The following is a 16,760-nucleotide window of genomic DNA, read 5'->3' as shown; positions in this document are numbered from 1 at the left end:
CGCAGAGCAGAAGCCGGGCGCAAGCGGACTGAGCGCGGCGCGGGCGGGGATGTGCGCCCTCCTGCAGCCCCCGCTCCCAGGCCTGGGAGCGGTGTGGCCCCATGGCAGGTAGCGGCGGTCTGGGCGGCGGGGCAGGAGGCAGCCAGGGCGCCGGGGGCGGGCCCGGGGCCGCGCTTCGGGCGCCCCGTGCGCCTCTGCTGTTCGCCGCTCTGGTGCTCGGAGCCTACTGCCTTTGCGCCCTCCCTGGCAGCTGCCCGCCGGCCGGCCACATCCCCGCGCCGGCCCCCGCGCCCGCCGAGCCGCCCCGCGCAGCCCGCAGCCCTGGGACGTCCGGCCTGCCGGTGGCCAGTGGCTCGGGCCGCCGGCGCTTCCCGCAGGCGCTTATCGTGGGCGTGAAGAAGGGCGGCACGCGCGCCCTGCTGGAGTTTCTGCGGCTGCACCCCGACGTCCGCGCGCTCGGCTCGGAGCCCCACTTCTTCGACAGGTGCTACGAGCGCGGCCTCGCCTGGTACCGGTGAGCGCTCGTCCCGTCCGCCCCATCGGCTTCCTGGCGGGTGCCTTCCGGGAAACCGCGTGGTGTGCCCCAGCGGTCTCACTGGGGACCCCGCGGGGCGAGGACTCCAGGCATCTTCTGGGGCTGAGACCAGCCTGCGTGGGGGCTGAGGCTTGACCGGGAGGACGCGGCCCTCCTGCAGCAGGTTTTATGGAAAAGAGGGTCGGTCACTGGCCATGGACTCCCAGAAACTTTGAAAACTCCAGGGAAAGCCCTGGTTCGGGGCTAGAGTGCGATTCCAGCTGAGAAGTAGTTTGGAGCCTGTGGGGTCTGAGGTGCTTTAGAAATGCTTCATGCTCAGTTGGCCCTCTCCCCTGCATCACTGAGGGGAGCATGTCTGAACTCTGGTCAGTTACCTTAAGAAAGGGTCTCCGGGTTCCCTGCAGCCTCCTAGAAAGTATCTGTCAACCCATTCCCCACCCCTAAGACCCCTGATCCTGGAGAGAGGAATCCTTCTCCATACTCCTGGGCGTCTGGAGAAAGTCTGGTCTTTGGAAAGGAGGAGGGTGCCTTTGAGTCAATGCCCAGGGATGGGAGTTGGGACCCCAGCCTCATGTCATGGGGCTCTGTAGCTGCCCTGACTCCCACCCAGTATAGCCTTGGGGGGTGTGGTGGAATGTGGGGGAGCACCCAGCCACAGCTGAAGTAACCTGTCCTGGTGGCTGGTCAAACACCAGCCCCTCCCTGCCGAGGTTAGCACCGAAGGATGAGTGTGAGGCCCTGCCCTCTGCCTCTGTCAGTCGGGCACAAGCCTGCCTCAGCGCCCTATCCCTTCCTTCGGGGAAATGAGGGCTTACAGATGGAGGGTGAGTCACCCCACTCCCCACAGCACCAGCCTCATCCCCAAGCTTGGGCCAAGCCCCTAAGGGCCAGAGAGGACCCTGTCCAAGGTCACCTGGTGAATTAGTGGTGAGTGGGGGGTGGCAGGACTGAGACATTTTACCTCCAGGTTTACCAGTTTTTCTGTACCCAGATTCCACCCTGCCCCACCCCCCCCCCACCTTGTTATCTTTGCCTTTTTGCATCAAAATTACTTATGGGTTTGGAGGGTTCCCAGTGAGAACAGGGGGTTCTGGCTCATGAACTCTGAAGGGTTGCTGCTGTCAGAGGTCTAGGGAAGTTGTGTGGTGATGGGGGAGGTGAGTCCATCCCTGGACCCGACTGTCTGAATCCCTGCATTCTCAGCACTCAGGGAGAGACCCCTACCCCACTCTGACAGTGCTTCAGCATCTGAAAGCATCCCTAATTCCTCACTTCTGTGCAGAGGAAGAAGAGGAGGAGGGGAGAAGGAGGGGGGAAGGGGGAGGTTGGGGAAGGGGAAGGACACACTGTTAACCATAGTGCAAATTTCAGAGCTCACTACTGACCCCATAAGCTGGGCTAATGAGGGGCTGCAGGAGAGTCTAGAATTGGGTTTAGACCTAAAAAGGCTCCCAAAGAGCCAGGGATCCTGAGAGCCCATCCAGGCCCTCCCTGGGCACATGCTCCAGCTCTGGGGGACTGGTCTGGGGAGCCTGAGGGGCCTGAGAGGAAGCCAGCTGGACCCAGATTCGGGGTCAGATCCTCAGCACAGGGGAGGGGCTCTTGGGACATTGGTGTCCTTGAGACCGGAGATGGGAGTGGGATGATTCAGCAGCCTGTTTAAGTCTGGTAGAGGAGACTTTCTCCTTCCTCAGCCCAGCCACCGCACTGGGGGGAGGGGTGGTGCAGAGGAGGCAGAGGGTCAGGTCCGTGGCTTCCGCCCCTTTAATCCGGAGCTGTCCCTCGGGGCTGGCTAGTGCTGACCCTTCACTGGCTGGTGCAGGGCTGAGCTTCTGGAGTGCGTGTGTCCACGTGCCTTCCAAGGGACGAGGCCGTGCGCTGATGTGTGTGCACATGGGCATGGTGTTGCTCACAGGCACCTGTGCCTCTGAACCTGACTGTCCTTCCAACCAGCCGTGAGTGTGCAGTGAACCTCTGAAAATGCCCACCCCTGCCTGTTTCCCCAGCTGCAAAGAGGACGCCCAGCCCCCGGGCAGGGAGGGTCTGGTGGCCTTGTCTGCTCTCAGGACACTGGGCCCAGCCTCCAGAGCCTGTTCTTGGTGGAGGTGTGGGGCGGTGAGTAGAGGAGCAGTGACCAGTGCCCCCAGTTGACTTTCTGGGACACCTGTTCCCACTGGGCTGTGACCAGGCAGTGACTCTGGCCCTTCCCTTGGCCTTGGCAGGGGTGCTGGGCTGCTCAAAGTTGACCTTGGCCAAACCGGTCCCCCTCCCTGGGCCTCAGCTCATCCCTCAGTCTCTTGAGGATCCTCCTTCTTGGGGACCGTGACCCCCAAGTGTCCCCAAGCTCACACAGCATTTGTTCATCTAGTCACTGACTCATTGAGCACCTTCTGTTTGGCAGGTGCTGGGGTCACACAGACAAACACCCCCAAGTCTCAGTTCAGATGGGGGCACCCTGTCTGGGGGCAGGTGGGGGCTGTACTTTGACCTTAGTATTTTGGAAAAGCACAAAGACCAGGAGGGATACAGGTAGGGCAACCCCCTTGGCTCCTGGCACTGTGTTGTTCCAGACAGGAACCATAGCTGGTTTCTGCTGAGTCCCAGGCCCCGCTGGATGAGGCCCAGGCGAGGTGCAGGATAGGGGGGTGGGGGTGGGGCTGAGACAGAGGAGGGAGAGTCGCCTGGGGCTGGATGGAAGCCGCAGGGAAATGCAGACCAGATGAGCAGGGAGGGAGTGTCCGCAGAGCAACTTGTCAGATGTTTGCCGTGTGGGGGTCAGAGTCCTGTTCCTCTCATCCTCTCCCCAGTCTCTCCCACCCCCAAGAAGCCCCCATCCCCACCCTCCTCTGTGCCTGGCTGGCTGGGGACAGGCTTCTGAGGCCCGGGGAGGGTGAGTAATTGATCCCAAAGATCTCAGATCTCAAAGCTGGTTTGTGGCAAGAGTGGGCCTGGAAAGTCAGCCTCCCCCATCCCCGTTCCCATCCCCCTTCCACGGTGGGGCTGAGGGCACCTCCCTGACTTCCTCTCCTCTGACTTCCTTGGAGAGAAAACAGCAGTGGGTGCTAAAGTCCCTCTAATTTTTGTCAGCTTCCTTGCAGCCCCTCCCCCCAGGCAGGCATGAAGGGGTGGGGATACTCAGAACCATGTGAGCCCAGTCTGGAGAAGGAAAGAGGGTGCTCCTGGGGTCACTGGGCACCTGGGGGAGGAAAGGGATGGGAAGGGGGTGTCAGAGGTCGGTGAGGAGGGTCCCAGAGCAGTCAGGGCTGGTTCCCTCCCTCAGGAGGGTGATGAAGGGAGGGCGGTGACTTCTGATGACATCTGTCGGCACTGGCTTCTGTCTGTGGGTCTCAGCATCGAGGTCCAGTGCGGGGAGATCCCCCTTCTTTTGTCCTCCCTCTGTGGGAAGGGGGGTTCCCTGAGCTGGCTACCCCAGGCTGCAGTCCTGAACCTCAGCCCTTGGCCTTGTTCCCACCCAAGTTCTCTTTGAACTTATTCACAGGGAGGGCTGGGTGCAATTCCCACCTGGATTCCTGGGAGCAGAAGCCAAGCCAACACCGCCTGCCAGCAGCTGCAGCCGACATCCACCCCAGCACTTCCTGCTCCGTCTCTGAGCCTCAAATGGGGCAGTGCGTGGGGTGGAAGAAGTCCCAGATCACTCCTGGGACATGGGGGGAGCAGAATTGTCTCCCATGACTTCTGTAGACCAGCTCTGCCCAGGGCCTTAGTTTGAGGGGAGGGGCAGCTCCCACAGCCGGCAGACCGTGCAGCCCACCCCACTCCCCCGAGCCAAGAGGCTGGTGTCAGGGGAGCCGGCGGCATGCCTGGGACTCATGTGTGCACGTTCTCCAGTCCCGACATCAGCACCCTCCAAGCTGAGCACCCCAACTCGTGTGCCTGTACACCTGGGTGTCCACCTGGCCTGAGCAGGAAGAGGAGACTGTCTCTCAGAAGCTCGAGTCTGGGGGTCACTAGGCTGGATGAGACCTGAATTCTGTCCTGTGTGTCACCCTCCTGGCTGGGGCCAGTCCTGAGGGCTGTCAGCGGGATTGGGGGCAGCTCCCTCAGACATGGGGGACAGAGACCCCCCCCCACCCCGTCCCTAGCACAGAGCCTGATAGCCTCTGCCTCTGTTGACCTAGTTCCCAGCCCTCCCTCGGAGCTGTTTGCTCAGCTGGCCCTGCCGCTGCACCCTGCCCCTCCCCACCCTGTTCTACCTGGCTGACAGGGTGGCCTCAGGATGCTACCCAGGGTCCCTGGCCTGCCTGGGTGGGGTGCTAGGATGGGCTTCCCCAGGTTTGGGGTTGTCAGGGGTCTGTCACCAGCCGACTCCCCCGGAACCTTGGGATGGGGTCAGTGCCCCCCAACCCCCACCCCTGGTCAGAATGAGAGGATTGCTCGGAAATGCTGCAGCTGCAGCCTTGCACCATGGGTTCCAAGCCGGGTCTAGGCAACCCAGGCGGCTGGGGTCTTGAGACAGATCCTCAGGCTGCCTCACTGACCTCTCCAGTGTCCTGGGCTGCGCTGTGGCTTTCAGCATTCTGGGGGGCCCAGGTCGGGGAGAATTAGCAGGGCTGCCATCAAAGGCGGGAGACGCCATACAGGGGAGGGAGTGATAGGAGGGGCAGCTGCCCATTTTTAGGGACACTTGTCAATAACTAATGGCCTAATTCAGGGAACACCATCAGCCACTTAATGAAAGCGTGACTGGGGTAATTACAGTGCAGGGGCCTGTGGGGGTGGGGAGGGTGGGTGGAGCCTTGTGGGTGGCAAGTCTGGGGAGTGCTGGGTCTGGGGTGAGAGGCACAGCAGTGTCAGGGTTGGGGTGAAGTCAAGCTCTGGGAGGGGTGTGGATAGCCTTGCAGGATGGGCCCCTACTGTGAGCCTGTGCTAAGGCTGGGCGCCCTCACGGCCCACACCCCAGGCTGCCCACCCAGGCACTTAGGATGGGTGGGCCTGGTGGGGAAGGGGAGATGGGGAGGCTCGCCTGTCTTGTAGGTATAGGGCTTCCCTGGAGGAAGGGGAGGTTAGTCTCGGGCCCCTGGGGGCCGGTCTAGCATGGGAGGGCTGGAGGAGGGCCAGCACCTGCTCATGCCCCCCTCTCCACCCACCTTCCCACAGGAGCCTGATGCCCCGCACCCTGGATGGGCAGATCACCATGGAGAAGACCCCCAGCTATTTCGTGACCCGGGAGGCCCCACGCCGCATCCACGGCATGTCCCCGGCCACGAAGCTGATCGTGGTCGTGCGGAACCCCGTGACCCGGGCCATCTCTGACTATGCGCAAATGCTCTCCAAGACACCGGGCCTGCCTAGCTTCGGCACCCTGGCCTTCCGCCGAGGCCTGGGCCCCGTGGACACGGCCTGGAGCGCCGTGCGCATCGGCCTGTATGCCCAGCACCTGGACAACTGGCTGCGTTACTTCCCGCTGTCCCGCTTCCTCTTTGTCAGCGGTGAGCGCCTGGTCAGCGACCCAGCTGGGGAGCTGGGCCATGTGCAGGACTTCCTGGGTCTCAAGCGGGTCGTCACAGACAAGCACTTCTACTTCAACGCCACCAAGGGCTTCCCCTGCCTCAAGAAGGCCCAGGGCAGCGGCCGTCCCCGCTGCCTGGGCAAGTCCAAGGGCCGGCCCCACCCGCGTGTGCCCGAGGCCATGGTCCAGCGCCTGCGGGCCTTCTACCGGCCCTTTAACCGCAAGTTCTACCAAATGACCGGCCAGGACTTCGGCTGGGACTAATGGGGCTGGGGAACCCACGCCCTGCCTGGGGATGCTCAGTGACCTTAATTTATGCCTGTCACCCAGCCGGAGCGGGCCCTGTACACAGGGCTGGGCAGAGAGAAATATTTACAAAATAAAGTTTGGATCTGTGTTCTTCTACGTGCCCTTGAGGGTTGGAGGGTGGGGTTGGAGGTGCCACCTCCTGCGGGGATGATAATCCTACCAGCTAACATTACTGGGCACTGTTCATGCTGGGAGTGGTTAAAAACCCGATCCTTGTCTATCCCTCGAGGTGGGCAGTGAACTTGGCCACCTGTCACAAGTGAGCAACTTAAGCTCAGAGAGGTTTGGGGCCTGCTCGGTGACATACAGCTCAGCCCTGGTGACTCTGGAGACCACCCTCAGGCTCTCTTCTCAGCCCTGGGATGCCAAGATGGGTTGTCCCGTATTCCGAATGGGGAAACTGAGGGCCCAGGTTGCTTGAGTGGTGGGCAGGATTAAAGCTGGGTCTGTCCGGTTCTTCAAGCTGTACCCATGACCTCAGCTAATTCTGCGTCCCTGGGCCCACTGAACACTCCCTCCTGGAAACCTGGTGGAATCTCTGGACAGCGGGTATGAGGTGACTCCTGTGTGCAGGGTGTTTCTTTTTAAAAAATAATTAATTAATTAATTAATTTTTTGGCTGCGTTGGGTCTTCGTTGCCGCATGCGGGCTTTCTCTAGTTGCGTTGAGCGGGGGCTACTCTTCGTTGTGGTGCGTGGCCTTCTCATTGCGGTGGCTTCTCTTGTCGTGGAGCACAGGCTCTAGGCACGCAGGCTCAGTAGTTGTGGCTCATGGGCTCTACAGCACAGGCTCAGTAGTTGTGGCGCACGGGCTTAGTTGCTCCGCAGCATGTGGGATCTTCCTGGCCCAGGGATCGAACCCGTGTCCCCTGCATTGGCAGGTGGATTCTTAACCACTGCACCACCAGGGAAGTCCCAGCGTGTTTCTTCTAACAGCCTCCAAGGAGCTCCCTGCACAACCATGCGTCACCCACCCAGGCACTGCCCACCACAGTCCCCACCCACCAGACTGCAGGGCACGCCCACTCCCCCAGGCCCTCCATGCCCCACTTTTGTGTTGTTTATTCAGCTTCCTCCCCTGGGGATGAGCAAGAATGAACACCCAGCTGCAGCCCAGCTGCCAGCTCAGCTCTTAACCAAGTTAGGCCAGACTCAGGCAGGCTGGGGTGTCCTGTCCATCCTTCTCCCCCCAGAAATGCAGGGCCTCTCAGTAATGACTGTCACCTGCTCCTGGCCACAGTGCTGTCTGCCAGGCGCCCACCAGCTGCCCTGACAATGACCTCCAGGGCCTCTTAGGCCCAGGCCTGGCATGCCCTGGGCCCTTGCAGGACCTGGCCGTGACCCCTGCTCCTCAGGCCTTGGGTCTGTATCAGATGGACCAGGCCAGGGGCAGGGCTGGTGGGAATGTGGTGGCAGATGTGGGCAGATGTCGAGGAGATGTACCCACAGCCTCCTCCCTGCTGCGGACCTCTGATGTGGGTGTGGGGGAGGGCTGGCACAATCTGCAGTAACGACGGTGAGGAGGGGTGATGCTCCGCTTCAGAATCCCGCTGGGTGGTGAGCACTGGCCTTGGCAGCTCTGTCCCCACTCCCTGGACCGGGGACCCACTTAGGGATGGCATGGCAGCCTGTCCTGGATGGCAGGGGCAGGAGGGGAGGCAGGACAACCCCTGATCCCTGGCCTTGTTCTCAGCCTGGTCCCTGCGTGTTTCTTCTTCTCCCCGGACATAACCGTGTCCAAACTTTCACCATCTCATGAGCGGATGGCTTCAGGTCACCTCTTTTGTTCTCTGGCGATGAGCTCTCTGCACGCACGGCAGCCACAGGGGTGTCTTCAGAGTAAACCAGACCCCATTATTTTGAAACACTCCAATGGGGCTTCCCTGGTGGTGCAGTGATTAGGAATCCGCCTGCCACTGCAGGGGACGCGGGTTCGAGCCCTGGGCTGGGAAGATCCCACATGCCGCGGAGCAACTAAGCCCGTGCGCCACAACTACTGAGCCTGCGCCGTAGAGCCCGCGAACCACAACTACTGAAGCCTGCACGCCTAGAGCCCGTGCTCTGCAACAAAGAGAAGCCACTGCAACGAGAAGCCCTCGCACCGCAACAAAGAATAGCCCCTGCTCGCCGCAGCTAAAGAAAGCCCACACGCAGCAACGAAGACCCAATGCAGCCAAAAATAAAGAAATAAATTTATTAAAAAAAAAAATGAAGAAGGCAATTTATTCATTCTTTGAAAAAAAAACAAAACAAAACACTCCAACCTTCTCCCCCACCCCCTTTGCTTCTAGAATGAAGACCAGATGTCTGACTGCAGCTGTTCAGGCCCTCTGAGGCATGGCCCCCCCCACCCCCTAGCCTGTGTGCTCCTCTCGCCTCTAAGCTTCTGCCCCATCAGCTCCTTCCACCTGCCATGGTCTTTCTTACTTCATAGCCTTTGCATATGCGGTTCCCTCTGCCGGGAATGCCTTTCCCTGCAGAAGGTGAAGATTGAGAGGGAGGCAGCCTTAGAACTGGAAGCCATACTCTCCCTCTGGCTCATTTCCTCCCTAGAGGGACTTAGAGTTCCTTTCCCGAGCCTGCCACCATGACCCACTTCTCCCTTCCTGAAGCTTCTTGGATGTAGAGCTGTGGGGTCGGGGTGCACTAGTTTGTCTGGTTTGGGGGCCAGGTTCAGCTCAGAAGGCAGACTCTGGAAGCAGTGAGGAGAAAGAGTGAACTGGCTTGTTCTGCTCACCCCCCTCCCAGGGGAAACTGGGCCTAAGAGCCAACGCCCAGCGCCAGGTGCCCAGCTGGGTCTCAGAACACACTGAGGGCAGATGTGGGGGTCCTCCTGGCTGTGCCTGGAGGTGGGGCTCCATGGGAGAGTCACTGCCTTTAATTAAAGTCCCTAAATTGCTTCCCCAGCTGTTCAGTTGGTTTTCCATGTTGGAATGTTCCAGATGGAGTGAGCAATGCTGATTCAATTACCCTCTTCCTATTCCTCCCAGTGGAGAAGGGGCAGACAGACTGGGATGGAGTGGGTGGGGCTGGGAACTCTTCACAGCCCTGGGTGTCTGAGAAGGGGCTTGGAGATGTCTGGGGAGGTGGCTGCTTCTAACTTGGGGGTCCTTTCCCCGCTCCAGACCTTCTAGCCATGGTTGGTATGGGTTGGGGTCCAGCGGGGTGAGGACCGTGTCCTCTACTCTGAGCGTTGCACACGCAGGCACTGGAGACCTTGAGCAGACCCTGAGGGCCCGAGTGGCCCCTGTATCAGGCTGGAGACAGGGGAGGCATCGGACCCGGATCCACCCTTCCCACTGGCCCCAAGATACTTTGCTATTGTGCATCTTCATTCTAGATTGGGGAGGAGCTCCAGAAAGTCCCGGTAGCTTGATCATCCTCCTCCTCCCATCCGCGGAGCCTGGTTCCTTCCCTCCCCCGGGGGAGGCCCCACCAGCCTGGGGATTCTCAGAACACAGCTGTGGCCACTGACCTGCTGAATCCTGTCCTCAGCGGCGGCCCCTCTTCCCAGGGCTGGGCCAGCCTTCCTGTGGTCAGAGCAGGCAGGGCTGGAAGGGCCTGGCAGACTGACCCTGCTTGCTGCCCTCTCAGCCTCCTAAGAGTGGCTGCAGGGCACGGCCAGGTCTGGGAAGGGAGATGGGCTCTGGAGTGAAGTCTGGATCCTGGGGGAACCCTCGGGCAGCACCAGTGAACCCCCTTTGTCCCAGGATGAGGGGTGCTTTGGGGAAAGACCTGATCCTCCTGGTCCCCATGGCTGGTCCCTGTGAGGCCCAGGGTGGACACATGTGGGACCTGTCCCTCCAGCCAGATCCAGAGACCCCTCACAGATTTAGACAGTCCTGTTCCCAGGAGGGTGCCAGGCCACGGTGAGAGGGCTTGAGTGATGCGTGGAGGGAAAGCCAGCTTCGCCTTCCAATGAACTGAATCTCTTGGGAGCTCCCCACCTCTTTCCTGGCTTCCTAGGCCTGAGCCCCACCCCCCAACTCGCCAGCCCACTGGGGCCCCTTGTTCCCATCAAGCAGCTGCTGGACTGTGGTGACTGAACAGGCTTCTCTGCACCGCCTCCAGGACAGCCAGGGGCAGCGTGCAGACCTCCATGCTTTCTTCTGGGTGGCCACAGCAGCCGGTGGGACTCTGGATTCCATCTGTGCCCCGGGAGCTGTGCAGTGGGGCCCTGGGGATTTGCTAACACCATGAGCCCTGCGGCTCATTTTTGTGGGACTCTCACTTTTTAGAAGTTTCCCCTTAAATTGGCAAGTGCTGACGCCTGAGGACTCCCTCCTTGGAATCAAAGGCCAGGTGGGGGATGGGGGGGTCCGTAGGGGTAAGGAGTGGGGAGTAGGTTGAAGGTGGGATGGTTGGGGGTAGGGGGTGGGGAATGAGGTGGAAAGATGGGGAGGGAGGGGGGATGGGGAGTGAGCCAGGGGTGGCCTTGGGACCCAAAGAATCCTTTTCATCCACTTTTCCCCTGGGGACACCCTTTGGGCCACTGGGAACCATTGGTCCCAGGTATGGCCTTAGCCAGGGCCTCCCTCTCCTGCAGGAAACCCCCACACCGGTGGCCTGGAGCTCTCTGTGCTCCTCCTTGGGGCTCTCCAGTTCTGAACTAGCTTTTTCTCTCTTTCCTGTATGTCCACCTTATGCTCCCTGAGGAGAGGGATCACCTTCCAAAGTAACAGGAAAAGCACAGGGGGAGGGGGCAGCAGGTGCCTCGAGGTGGGAGGCAGACAGGCAGAGGTCAGGTGATGGAGGGCTGGTTAAGAAAACTGTGACTATAAAACAAGCCCTCCATGTATACACCCAGAAGAATTAAAAACAAGTGTGCAAATAAAAATTTGTACACCACTGCTCATGGGAGCAGTATTCTCAAGAGGCAAAGGGTGGAATCAACTTGTGTTCGTCAATGAGTGAAGGAAAAAGCGAACTCTGGTCCATCCATACAATGGAATACTATTCAACCATAAAAAGGGACGAAGTAGTGATACGTTAGAACATTAGCACCCTTGAAAAAAACGCTGATTGAAAGAAGACAGACACAAAAGGTCACATGTTGTATGATTCCATGTATGCAAAGTTTCCAGAATAGCAAATCCATAGAGACAGAAAACAGATCAGTGGTTTCCAGGGGCTCGGGGTCAGGGAGGCTGGGGGTGAGCACTTAATGAGCACGGGGTTCTCTTTTGGGGGATGGAAATGTTGTGGAACCAGGTAGAGGTGGTAGCTACACAACCCTGTGAATGTACTAAACGCCGCTGAATCGTTCACTGTAAAACCGTTTATTTTGTTATGTGAATTTCACTTCCATTTTTTAAAAAAAGGACTTGATAGAAAACTCAGCAGTATAGGGATGGGTCAGAGAGAGAAGGTTCTGGGAGATCTTTCTTAGTTTTCCAAGGAAATGAAGGAATCATTAGGGAATGCAGACCACAGATGGAACAGGGTGGAAGTTAAGGGAGACAAGGTTCAGGGGCGGAAAGTGAGCCTTCTTCCCACAAGAGGGCTGAAGGGAAACTTTCGCACAGAGCTGGCTCTGCTGTTGGGAGCATGCCTTGTTCCCAGCCACGTGTCCCATACCAGTGCCCCTCAGCTCTCAGCCGATGTTGGGGGGGCCCTCCACAGGTCTCTGGGCTCGCTCTGTGTGTGGCTTTCTTTTCTCCCGCAGATTCTAGCCTCCTGGTCTCCTGCACGCTCAGCCTGGCTCTTCTTCCTGGGGAGTTGCCTGGCCGGCCTCGGTTACCCTCCCTGCCCCAGGGGGTGATTGTGGGACTCACCTCTTTGTTTCCTGTCTCTCAACAACACTGCCCTGTGCTGCCCGCTGTCCAATGTCTGAAAACCACAGTTTTGTAGGTTTTGTCCTGTTTTTCACTTGTTTCAGGTAGAAGGGTAAATCCAACCCCTGTTACTCTATCTCGGCCGGAAGTGGAGACTTTTACATCAGAGAGAAAAAAATGACTATGTTATCCTAAAGAAAGAGATAGAACAGGGCAACGCTTTGTGCCCCGGCCGGGCTCTGGCCTTGCTAGCAGCAAGGAATGGGACACGTACCCCACAAGGATCCCCCAAGATTGACAGGGCTGGGTCCTAAAGGACTTCCTTGGGCAAGTCTGACCGCTCTGGCCCAGGTTGGGACTGGCCAGAGGGGTGTGCTGGCCAGATTGCCCACTGTCACCCACCCGTCCCTCCTGTCTGCTCTGTCCCCATCCAAGATGCAGGGAGGGTCCTGACATCTCAGAGGTGAACGAGGCCACTTGGGTCACACAGCCCCTGTGGGGAGAGGGAGAAGGGGGACTTAGGCTCCTTGGGCCTGAACCCGGGAGACAGTGCCACTGAGGGGCCACCATGCGCAGGCCTCGCTGGTGGAGAATCCAGTTCAGGGGATGGACTCACACCAACCCAGTATCACAGGAGGTGGATTGAAAACCACACACCAGGTTATTTAATTGCTCTGTGGGCTCAGGGGACCACTGAAGGCCTTGTGGGGCCAGGGCCACCTGGAAGAGTGGGCTCTGAGCAAGGCTGTCAGGTGGAGGGTCTCCAGGTTCTGGGAAGAGGGTCTTGGAGCTTCTTGTGTGAGAACTGGGGATGAGAGGGCTGGTGTTGGGTGGAGAAGCAGCCCCCACCACCCCTGGCCTCACACACTGGAGGTGGTACGTCTGGGCCTCATGGGCACACATGGTTCCCTAGAGTCTCAGGAACTACTGGAACTCTGAGGGCCTTGGTGTTTCTGAAGGTAAGAGATTTCTTCCCAACTTTGACTGCTCCAGAAACTGCCTACAGATTATTCTTTCTTATGACTTCCACCTGATTGTGAACATCCAGGACCTGCAATTAGGTCCAGAGATCCAGACTGTGAACGAACTGTCTCAAAATGTGCCCTTGGGATTTTAATTTATGGAGGTGACTGAGTGATGACACAGAGAGGCCAATGCCATTAAAAGAATTTTTATTTTTATTTTTTTTTTGGCTGCGCCACACTGGAATAGAGTATCTTTAGTTCCCTGACCGGGGATCGAACCTGTGCCCACTGCAGTGGGAGTGCAGAGTCTTAACCACTGGACCACCAGGGAAGTCCCATAAAAGAATATTTTTATTACTTACATTTCCTAAGAGAAGGGGCATGCCACACCATGCAAGGCCACATGGGGAAACCAGTGTTGGCCAGGAGGCAGAAAGAAGCCAGAGAAGCTGAGACCAGAGCCTTTGCTGAGGCTTCCAAGGGCTTCCGAGGGAAAGGCAGGGCAGGATAGGGTGGACAGCCTAAGATGGGTTAGTTTGAATAGTTCCAGCATAGGGGCTGTCCGTCTTTGTCTGGTCCCTGGCTTGGGTGACTTAGGTGGGGCAATATTGGAGTGGTGGGGGGGGGGGCTGGATGAGGTGGGGGGTTTGGGCTCTGGATCCAAGGCAGATGTAAACAGCTGTGGCTGGTAGGTTGGCCCTGAGATTAAGAATGTGAAATAGACAAGCACAGAATCTAAGAAAACACAATCAGAACACCAGCCCTGTGTCCTTTGTGCCAGAGCTATTCCTTTGCAGCCCTGGCTCCTTGCTAAACCCTGGACCACAGCCCTCATACTGTTTTGGTTTTTTTTTTTTGGCCATGAGGCATGTGGGGTCTTAGTTCCCTAACCAGGGATCAAACCCACGCCCCCTGCAGTGGAAGCTGGAAGAGCGGAGTCTCATCCACTGGACCTCCAGGGAAGTCCCATCATACTGGGGTTTTGTCTTTGACGTGAACTGTGCTCTGGGAGATTCTGGGTCCCGGGCTGCTGGGGCCTTGGGCTGGGCATGTGTCTGAGACACAGGGTCCACTGGCCGGGTACGGCAGCCCCTCACGACCCATCCCACCCCACCCCACCCTGCTCCCCTTGGAGGCTTTTTGTCTGCTGCCAGGGCAAGGGTGGTGCGTCTGGGAGCACAGTCTGTGCCAGGCAAGCTGGCCTGGGGAGAAGAGATTTGCTCAAAACCCTGGGTGGGGTTGAAGGTGGGCATGCTGGCCTAGGCCTCTCCCTGGAGGCCGGCCAGTGTGAGGGAGACTGGAGGCAGGGCCCCACCCTCTGGACAAGGGCGCCAGGGCTGTATCTCCTGACAGCCGAGGGCAGGGCCTGGCCGGGAATGCCCTGAAGGCCTGGCTCACTGAGGCCTCTGTCCATGGTGGTTCCCAGGCCGACCTGGTGGACGGTGGGCCATGAAAGCCAAGGAGACCCTCCAGGCGAGTAAGTACTGCAGACCACCGACCTCGGGCGATGTCGCTGCCCGATAGCCTGCTGCCCTGAGACGTTCGGCCCCACCTTTCAGAAACGATGAGACTTCTCTAACCTGACGGCCAGCATGGGAACTGCCCAAGTTGCCAGGGACATCAGACAAGAGGCTGGGGACCCTCCTCCTGCTCAGAGCCAAGCTCCGGGCTTTGAGGCTGAGGAATTCCCTTTATACTGCTTAATCTGAGCCACATTGCCTGTGCTTTTTTCTGGAAGAGCTGTTCCAAAACAGCCAATCAACCAAGACAGTTAATGCAAAACTGTTGCCAGGAGGATTTCATACATGAGGGTTCTGATCGAGGGGAGAGTGGGGCCCACAGTCAAGCAGTGGAGAACAATCAGAGATCTTGTTCTCCTGGGTCTCACTCTCAGGCCTCCTGAGCAGCCCAGAGCGCCGGGGGAAGAGCTGGCCGACCCGCAGCCACCCGCAGGTCAGATCCTATCACTCCCTTCCATCTGCCATGAGGGAGGATGGAATACCTGATGGAGAGCCAATCTGGAGACGAAGAACGCTCTGACCGCCGCAGGGAAGCCTGTCTCCCACGTGAGGGGAGGGAAGAGGGAGCGGCTGTGGAGCAGGCGGACCCCTCCGCCAACCACACCGATTTTGGGGGGGAGAAGCATCCGGAAACTGTCTGACCCCTGGTCTCACTGTCTGGACTCTGGTGGGGAGTGGGAGGGACAGGGATGTTTAGTGCCTTCATCACTGGCTGGTCCTGTCAGGTGCGAAGTGGGGAGATGCCCACAGGCTAAGAGAGAGCATCTCCGGGGCGCAGAATCCCATGCAAGGCCTGGAGGAAGGAGAAGAAACAAATCCGGGATTCCCTTTATCCCTAGGGAGCTCCCAGCCTTGTGGGGGCTCAGAAAGAGCCCAGAAGTCGGGGGATTAGAAAGAATGGGAAAGAAGGAAAGGAGGCAGACGCCAGTGTAATAATGACCACTAGCATTTCCTGGGCACTCACTCTGTACCAGGAATTGGCGGTTGTGAGGTTTGCACAGAAGAATGTATTGAAAGTACTTAGTGCAGGGCTGGCATCAGGCAGATGCTCAATCAATGCTGTTTTATTTACCAGGTAGCTGTGTCATTACCCCCATTTTACAGATGAGTAAACCGAGGCTGAGAAAGGATATGAGTTACCAGGAGGTGGCAGAGCACGCACACCCAGGTTCGTCTGCCCGAGGCTCAGGCCCTCATCGCTGGTGTTGTGGTGTGAGTGGTTCAAGTGGATGCTAGCTCAGAGCAGGGAGAGGAAGCAGCCCCTCAGGGCTGGTCCTTGGTGGACAGGCATGGTAGGCAGAATTCTGAGATGGCCCTGAAGATCTCCAGTCCTTGGTGTACACATCCTGTAAAATCCCCTCCCCCTAAGAGTGAACCTGATGGATGTCATTCTTGTGACTTACTTGCTAATCGGTTGACTTTAAGTTCATTGTAACGAAGAGCATTCTGGGTGGGCCTGACCTAATCAGGTGGACTCTTACAGGGGTTTATCTGGGTGATAAACACGTTGCGGAACCAGATGAGGTCGTGGCTGCACAATATTGTGAATACACGAAACGCCACTGAATTGTTCACTTTAAAATGGTTAATTTTATGTTATGTGAATTTCACCTCAATAAGAAATTTTAAAAAAGGGAGTGTCTTAGCATGGGCTGCTACAATAAATACCCCAGGCTGGGTGACTTAAACAATGAATATTTATTTCTCAACTTTCTGGATGCTGGAAGTCCAAGATCAAGGTGGTGACAGATCTGGTGTCTGGTGGGGCCTGCTTCCTGGCTTGCAGATGGCGGTTTTCTTAGGTGTCCTCACATGGTGGAGAGCAGAGGGAGAAAGCAAGCACTAGTGTATCTTCTTATAAGGGCACTAATCCCGTTCATGAGGCTGCACCCTCATGACCGAATCACCCCAAAGGCTCCACCTCCTAATACCATCACCTGGGGAGGTTAGGATTTCAACATGAATTTTGAGGGTCCTGGCCAACAGTCAACGAGAAAACAGGGACCTCCGTCTTACAAATGCAAGGAAATGAATCCTGCCAACAACCACGGAGCTTGGGAGGGGTCCCCGGACCTCAGAAGAGACCCCCCTCCCATCCTGGCTGACCCTGAGCTAAGCTGTGCCTGATTCCCCACTCACAGAAACTAAGTTGCTAAATTTGTGGTCATTTGTTGGTCAGCATAGAAAA

General features: G+C 58.0%; 1 protein-coding gene across 1 annotated transcript; it reads left to right on the top strand.

The window, feature by feature from the left end:
- On the top strand, positions 1-6,405 carry HS3ST6 (heparan sulfate-glucosamine 3-sulfotransferase 6). Its single transcript, XM_061208980.1, has 2 exons — positions 1-514; positions 5,654-6,405. Exons 1-2 carry the CDS (start codon positions 102-104, stop codon positions 6,267-6,269), a joined length of 1,029 nt encoding a protein of 342 aa, XP_061064963.1. The 5' UTR covers positions 1-101; the 3' UTR covers positions 6,270-6,405.
- Positions 6,406-16,760: the final 10,355 nt, after the last annotated feature.

Source organism: Eubalaena glacialis, chromosome 13, assembly GCF_028564815.1.
Source record: "Eubalaena glacialis isolate mEubGla1 chromosome 13, mEubGla1.1.hap2.+ XY, whole genome shotgun sequence".
Lineage (NCBI taxonomy): Eukaryota > Metazoa > Chordata > Mammalia > Artiodactyla > Balaenidae > Eubalaena > Eubalaena glacialis.
Note: the sequence above shows the minus strand (reverse complement) of the source record. Positions and strands in the feature narration are given on the sequence as shown.